General features: G+C 52.2%; 1 protein-coding gene across 1 annotated transcript in view; it reads left to right on the top strand.

Annotated features, from left to right (window-relative positions):
* Positions 1-6,734, top strand: part of Sh3bp5 (SH3 domain binding protein 5) — a 70,348-nt gene extending 63,614 nt beyond the window's left edge. Inside the window, exons 5-9 of the mRNA XM_004631695.2 lie at positions 735-865; positions 2,661-2,703; positions 3,528-3,747; positions 5,430-5,690; positions 6,120-6,734. Coding sequence (XP_004631752.1) covers positions 735-865; positions 2,661-2,703; positions 3,528-3,747; positions 5,430-5,690; positions 6,120-6,331 — 867 coding nt within the window. The 3' untranslated portion in view covers positions 6,332-6,734. The remainder of the gene's footprint in view (positions 1-734; positions 866-2,660; positions 2,704-3,527; positions 3,748-5,429; positions 5,691-6,119) is intronic.
* The last annotated feature ends 582 nt before the right edge of the window (positions 6,735-7,316 follow it).

Below are 7,316 nucleotides of genomic sequence, written 5' to 3'. Positions count from 1 at the left end.
GCTAATATCTACTGGGAACATATGATTACCTTTCAGAATAAAAATTGCTATTTTAGTGAAAACAGGCTTTTAGCACATAATGAAGACACCCAAGAGTCAAGGAAATAATGAGTGGTGGCTCTTGTCCCTTCTTGTTTTTGCGTTCTTCATGCCAAGAGGAAGAGCCTATGCATGAACAGTGCCACTGCCACGGAAAGTCATGCTGTGGTGACTGCCACTTCACCAGCAGGGACTTCATTGGTGGCACGTGGATCATGCAACTATTTTTTTACCTGAAAAATAGTTCTGATGATTTTGTGTGAGTACATTTGGAAAATTAAAATTTCCTAAATGTTAAAAAAAAAAAGAAAGAATGTCCTATTTTATTGGAAAGGTAGTTTAATTTTTTTTTCTTTTCTTTTTTTTTGTATTTGGCACAGGGTCTCACTACGCAGCTCGGACTCATAGTGAGCCTCCTGTTTTCAGCCTCCCTAGTGCTGGGATTACAGACTCATGCGCCACCACGCTCAGCGTGCCTGGGGGCGCTGCCGGCGTGGCATGTGGTGCCTGGGATCGAACCCCTAAGCAGACACTTGGTCAGCTGAGCAGACTTGCTGGCCCTGGGAAATTAATTAGTTTAATCTTAGTCTGCCTACTAATTTCCTCGAAGAAGACTTTTTAAAAAGTGATGTAAGCAACACCCCAGCCAGAAGCTGACCTGGGCTGCCTGAGGCTGACCTTTGCTGTATTTGAAGGTCATGGAGGCGGAGCAGACCAAGACGAGGAGTGAACTGGTGCACAAGGAGACAGCGGCCAGGTACAACGCGGCCATTGGCCGCATGCGGCAGCTGGAGAAGAAACTCAAGAGAGCCATCAACAAGTCCAAGTAAGCCGGTGCAGCCTTGCGGGTGGTGCTGTTACCCTCTTCCACATGGGCTAGGACTGGCCAGCCTTTACGCGGAGCCTAGGGCCTCTGCAGGGCCCCGCCAGGCCCTCATCCTACAAGTTCTGCAGACCCTCAGAGCCAGAGGACACTGAGGAGCCCCTGTGCCACACCAAAGTGGGAGACACAGAAAAAGGAGCGGCAAAAGCAAACCGCTATGTGGCCCATAGGCTGGGCTTTGGGGGGTTCCAGTAGTACCCGTGGCTCTGGGGCTGACCGGACAGGGCCCTGTCCCTCGGTTTACCTGGCAGCATAATGGGAACACTTTGTCTTCCCATACTTGTTCTCGCAGGATAAAATGCTGCAAGACGGGTTTCAGTGGAGCTTTTCTCAAGCTCTTCTCACTGCTACCTGCCTTTATTGTTATAAAAATAGAGTTCCTGGTGGGCAAATACAAGTGCTGGGGACAAGCCCTTGCACGAGGCCTCCAGGCAAAAGGGGCAGGACTTTCAGTGGCCTGGACCCAACAGTCAGACTGACCTGGGACAGAGCAGGAGTGCTGGGCTGCTGAAGGCCTCTGAATGGGGACAGGAGGCCAGCTTGGAGGGTTGGGCATCCGGGGGCTCGGCATGGGCCCTGCCTTCTCCCCTTGAGGGAAAGCAGCCCACACAGTTAGGAAGAGGGTGTGAGAGGAGGAACTTGGTCCTCCTCTGCCGTGTTCTGCCCACCCGGCCTCCCCGCCCTTGTCTTTGGTTTCTGCCCACTGTCCTTCAGGATCTGTGTATGCACACATGCACAGAAGACTGTGCCGTTAGCTCCTGCAGGGCGTATGTGTATATCTGGGGGAGGGGGGATGGGCACAGGACCGGGGACAGGGACACATGATGACACGTGACAGTAGCAGAAACAGGCCTGCCCCGGTGAGCAAGGCAGCATCTGCATGGGAGCACCCCCGGAATCCAGGGGAACATCACCCCATGCTTCCGCCTTTGGCTGTTTTCAAAAGCCCTCACCCCCACTGTAGAATCTTACACACTTTCCTGGTCACGCTGCACTTAACCTGTTAAGAAAACGAAGTTCTTGTGGCCCCACCTCTGCCAGGCTTGCAGGGTCCTGGAGGAAGGGAAGGTGGCTCCTTTCTGACGGCAGGGCCGGCTAGCGGCACAGTTGTGCATGCCGGGGACAGCTTCCGGCCTCCTCTGCCCCCAACTCCAGCTCGCACTTTGGTCCCACTGCTCTGTGCTTGGTGAGGCCAGGATGTGCTTGTGTGCTTTCTCGCGGACACCTTCCTTCCCATGTGCTGCGCGTGCCTGTCCGTGCACTCTGCACACCTGATGTGTGTGCTGTGGTCACGCGAGAGCGCCTGTACCCTCCTCTTCCAGGTTTCAGGCTTTTCTGTGCTCACCAGAGGTGTGCTATGTTGGCCTTGTCAGCGTTTACTGCGAGGGGGCAGTGGCGCTGCCGTCCTACCTGGCAGCAGCTTTGAGCAGCCTCATCTGCTGACACCCTTGGGGAGCAGATCCAGGTTAGCCTCGCCTGGGGCACATCCAGAGAGCTGTGACAGCCTCACTAGAGAGGAAGAGAACAAGGGTGTGGGGGCCCCAGGATCTGGAGTGGGGCCAAGGTGAGACGAGTGGCCGCTGCCCGTCACGGGGTCCCAAGAAATGCTCCTACTGCCATCCTCCTCTCCTGACCTTCTCAGAGTCATCGCAGGCCCTGGGAGCCTCTCGCACATCTTGTAGACTTGCCCGGTTGCCGTATTGTATTGCTCTTACCATTTTCCTTCCTGTCTTCACAGACCTTATTTTGAACTCAAGGGAAAGTACTACGTGCAGCTTGAGGTATGTGTGGCCTTCAGGTACGTCTCGGATGATATTTTTCTGCAGCCAAAGCCCTACTTTCAGCGTGGAAGCAGGCTAATGACCATTTACTGCAGGAGGAGAGTGGAGACACAGTCTTTTCTGTGTTTTCAGACCTGGCAGTGGTCTAGGTTGGATCTTCCCTAGTGCCTGCAGTGACCTCTGCAGATTGTGCCAGGGCTATCATCCTGCCCGTGTACCAGCAGCAGGTAGCAACATGCTAGAAATACAGATTCCAAGGCCCCTGGACCTTCCCCACACAAGTCAGAACCTCAGCAGAGGCCAGCTCTGGAGGATTCTGAGATAGGTTTGGAAACCACTGATCTAGGAACCACACGGCTAGACTGCAGGACCTATGTGATGCCCGGTGAGTCCTCCCTGTGGGGATGTAACCCACATTTGTGGCCGTTAAGAGCCTGGCACCGAATGGGCTCTGGTGCGGTGGCAGCAGGCAGAAGTGATGAGACTCCATCCAGGAAATTCTCAGATAAGAGGAAAATGTACTTAACCTGCCATTCAAAAAGCAGTTCACAGGCTGGGGACATGGCTCAGTGGTAGGGCTAAGCACCTGCCTGGCAAGCAAGGACCCAGGTTCCACCCCCAGTACTGCATGCCTTGCTGGCCCCTGGAAATCCAGGTGCACCAGGCATGGTGGTGCACACCTGTAATCCCAGTGCTGGGGAGGCTGAGACAGGAGGATCACTGCAAGTCTGAGCTGTGTAGGGAGACCCTGAACCAAATAAATAAAAGAGTTTCACAGGGCCCATAGGGCAACTTCCACTTAGGAGCCTCCTGTCCTCCCGCAGCAACTGAAGAAGACCGTAGATGACCTACAGGCCAAACTGACCCTGGCGAAAGGCGAGTATAAGACGGCCCTGAAGAACCTGGAGCGGATCTCAGATGAGATCCACGAGCGGCGGCGCTCCAGCGCCATGGGGCCTCGGGGCTGTGGCGTGGGCGCGGAGGGCAGCAGTACCTCTGCGGAGGACCTGTCAGGAGGCAAAGCTGAGCTGGACACGGTTTCTGGTGAGTCAGGCCGGTGGGGATCGCGCGTGCAGTGGGGCCCAGGGCTGTCCTGCCCCGAGGTCCCTGTGCCCTCTCCCCATCACCGCAGATCTGAGGCGGCAGCCCTGCCCGTTTCTGGCAGTTCGCACGTTGTGTGGAGTGCTGTGCTCATGAGACGCAGCTAAAGCTTTCTCCCACTTGTACTCGAATCCCTCTCTGAGAGTGTAGACCCGCCAGCATGCTGCGGGGCCCTGAGAAGCCCGGCAGCAAAGAGGAGCCGTCTCAAGAATACTGTGGGGTCAGATTTGATTCCCATCCTGGCCTTCACGTCATAACTAGTATTAAAACTTCACTTCTGCACCTGCAAAACAGAAAACAGACTATCTGCTTTTCTGCTTTTTTTTTTTTTTTTTGGCGGAACCGGGGATTGAACTCAGATCCTTGGCATTTGCCAGTCAAGCGCTTATCCTACTGAGCCATCTCCCCGGCCCTTTTTTTTTTTTTTTTTTTTTTTTTTTTTTTGCAGAACCGGGGATTGAACTCAGGCCACTGCACTTGCCAGGCAAGTGCTTATTCCACTGAGCCAGCTCCCCGGCCCCCACACTATCTGCTTTTGCTGTGCAGCAAGAGTGGCTAGGATTGTAAGAAGGCAGGCCTGGCACCCTGTGAGCACTTGGCAGCAAGTGGGCCATCACCGCCGTGGGCCTGAGGAGACCTTTGGACTTCGCTTCCTTTGCAGTCATGAAGAAAACTTTTGTCACTGTCTTTGAACACTTAACTGCTTTTGCTTTTGTGTGGAATAATCTCTGGTTGGCTTTCTCCCAGCCTCCTTTTGTGGTAATTCTGTAATTCTATCAGCAGTTGTTTGGATGTCAGATCCATAGGAAACTACGCATTGACTGACTACGGAGGTTGCTTTTATGTATATCATACTGTAAAATCTGTATGCAGAGGGTCTTGAAACAGAGAGGTTAAGTAACTGGACAAGGCCACACAGTGAACAGCGGAGTTAGGGTCTGAATTCAGGTCTCAGCCCATTTTCTGTGCCCAGTATTGCAGTTCTTAATCTTCAACTGCCTTCTGTGGGATGCTCAAAGGCTGTTTTAAAGAGCAAGGAGGTAAAGGGGAGTAGAAAAGACATAAGCAGACCTGTGTGTAGCTGCGGGGCAACAGCTAAAGGTCGAAGAGGCTCAGAAACCATAGGAGTAACTTGCCATCTCTGGGCCCGGGTTATTCCGGTCTACAGAGGAAGGCACAAGCTGCAAAGCACCTGTGAAAGGATTTTATTCTTTGTAGCAAACAGTGATCTGAGCAGGCTTTGAGTGGGCTTTTGATGAAAAATGAGATGTCCCTGGAAGGAAACAGACCACGCAGATAACGTGCCATACGGGGGACACATCACAAAGGGCTATGTGTCTTCTGGTGGCTTGATGCCGGCTGAATTCATCTTCCACCTTGAAGCAGTATCAGTGATACTGATTTCTAGGGCAGAGGCTAAGACTGCTGAAGACAAGGACTGTCCCTGTGCTCCTGCTGTTCCCCTCACGCTGCTGGGCAGGGCAGAGGAGCTCAGGGTCACATTGCTTTGCAAGGGGCAGAGATTCTGCAGTCCCGTGCTGGGTCTAGCTGCTGCCAGTGAAGCATACTGTGGCAGGAGTTTGAGGATCCAGGTTACCCCTGTGACTGGTACTTTCTCTTCTTAGTGGCCTCGGAGGCTTTTGAAGATGACAACTGTAGCAACTTCGTGTCTGAAGATGACTCAGAAACTCAGTCTGTGTCCAGCTTCAGTTCGGGACCAACAAGCCCATCTGAGGTGCCAGAGCAGTTTCCCGCAGTCACAAGGCCCGGCAGCCTGGACCTGCCCAGTCCGATGTCCCTGTCAGAGTTTGGGATGATGTTCCCGGTGTTGGGCCCTCGGAGTGAGTGCAGCGGAGCCTCCTCCCCAGAATGTGAGGGAGAACGAGGTGAGTGGCAGCCCCCTTGTCCTTCCCACGGCCTGTGTACTGTCTGTGCCTGTGCCGGGTCTCAGGGTGCCTAGGGCCACATTGCCAGGTTTTTGCAAAGGAGCTGCTCGTGGCCATCGCGGAGATTGTTTATAGAGGCTGCTCTGTAGGTTCGTGGCTCTTGACCAGTTTGATAAAGTAGAGCTTTGTTCCTCACCTACTACTTGGAAAGGTTTCTCAGCTACATAATAACTAATCTTTAATTACACAGAATGTATACAATGCTGTAAGGAATAAAAGCAGTAAACGACTCCCTGACAAAGAGGGCTCTCAGATTCTAATGTGTGTTGGGAAATGCTGGGCATTTTGAAGGGCTGGGCTGGGCTGGCTGGTTTGTGCTAAGTAACTTACAGCTGTCGTACCCGTTAGATAACGTTTGTTTTCCCACAGGAGACAGGGCAGAAGGGGCAGAGAATAAAACAAGTGACAAAGCCAACAACAACAGAGGTCTCAGCAACAGTGGTGGTGTCAGGGGTAAGAGCCAGAACAGCACCTCCCCCGAGGGCCAGGTCTTGGAGGCCCGGATGAAGCAGCTCTCCCTCCAGTGTTCGAAGGGAAGAGAAGGGATTCTTGCCAACATAAAAATGGTGCAGACTGGCTGATCCATTGAGCTGTGGCCCATGTGCAACAGAATAATACGTGAAACTGGAGAACATTGTGCCAATAATCGTTTAACATATGCCAAATCTTACGCATTTACTCAACTGCACTAATGAAGTTTCAGTGACCTTGAAAGCCGAAAAGTTTACTTCTGGTAAGAGCTCTTGGGCTGGTTTGTTTTTCAGAGCAGAGTTACCATAGGTGGAGGTCACAGCCTTTGTGGAACATTCCCTGTCAGAGGGTTGTGGAAGCAATAACTAGTTCCTGTGAAAGAACCCAAGCGAGGAACTGGGCTGGAAGCTTAGCTAAACTGAAGGCCATAACGGGAATCTCTCCCTTCTCTGGCCCTCAGTTTGGGGAAACTGAGATGTTCTCTCCATTGTATCCCAGGGCATTTAAACAGTTTTAAAAAAACAAAAAACCCACACAACAAATAAAACAAAGGTGTTCCTGAGAGCACACCTCTGTGACCTATGAAGGCTTAGATACTCCAAGAACAGAACGCATCTTCATCACCTCTGGGGTTGAGGGGGCTTTTTTAAAAAAGCATGTAGGCTGGGCCACTCTTGAAAACCATTTCCTAGGAAGGCTGCCGTGAACTGCACTTTTGGGGGTGGGGAAGGTGAATGTCAGCGTGGGGATGGGGGGTGAGGGTAGCAGGGACACATCCCGGAAGGGGACTTGTGGCTGAGGGCGAGAAGGGTCCACAGCGTAACCGGACCCGGCCGGCCACGGGGGTTTATTCTAAGAAGTGCATGTGAGGTATGGTTGCCACTGTTGTACCTAGATTGACAAGGTGTTCATTTCTATTTAGGTTGTAACTTTAAATGAAATTATTTAAGGGTTATGCTGCACTAGTTTTCCCTAGAGGAAATTGTCCTTAAAGCTAGGAAACGGAGTAGGCATGTGCTGGCAAAGGCTGTTACATAGAAGCAACGGAGTCTGTTATGCTACTAGTCGTGTTAAGACTGCTTTTATTATTTTCTT

Source organism: Octodon degus, unplaced genomic scaffold (assembly GCF_000260255.1).
Source record: "Octodon degus isolate 3935 unplaced genomic scaffold, OctDeg1.0 scaffold00043, whole genome shotgun sequence".
NCBI lineage: Eukaryota > Metazoa > Chordata > Mammalia > Rodentia > Octodontidae > Octodon > Octodon degus.
The sequence above is the reverse complement of the archived record's forward strand: the minus strand, read 5'-3'. Positions and strand labels throughout refer to the sequence as shown.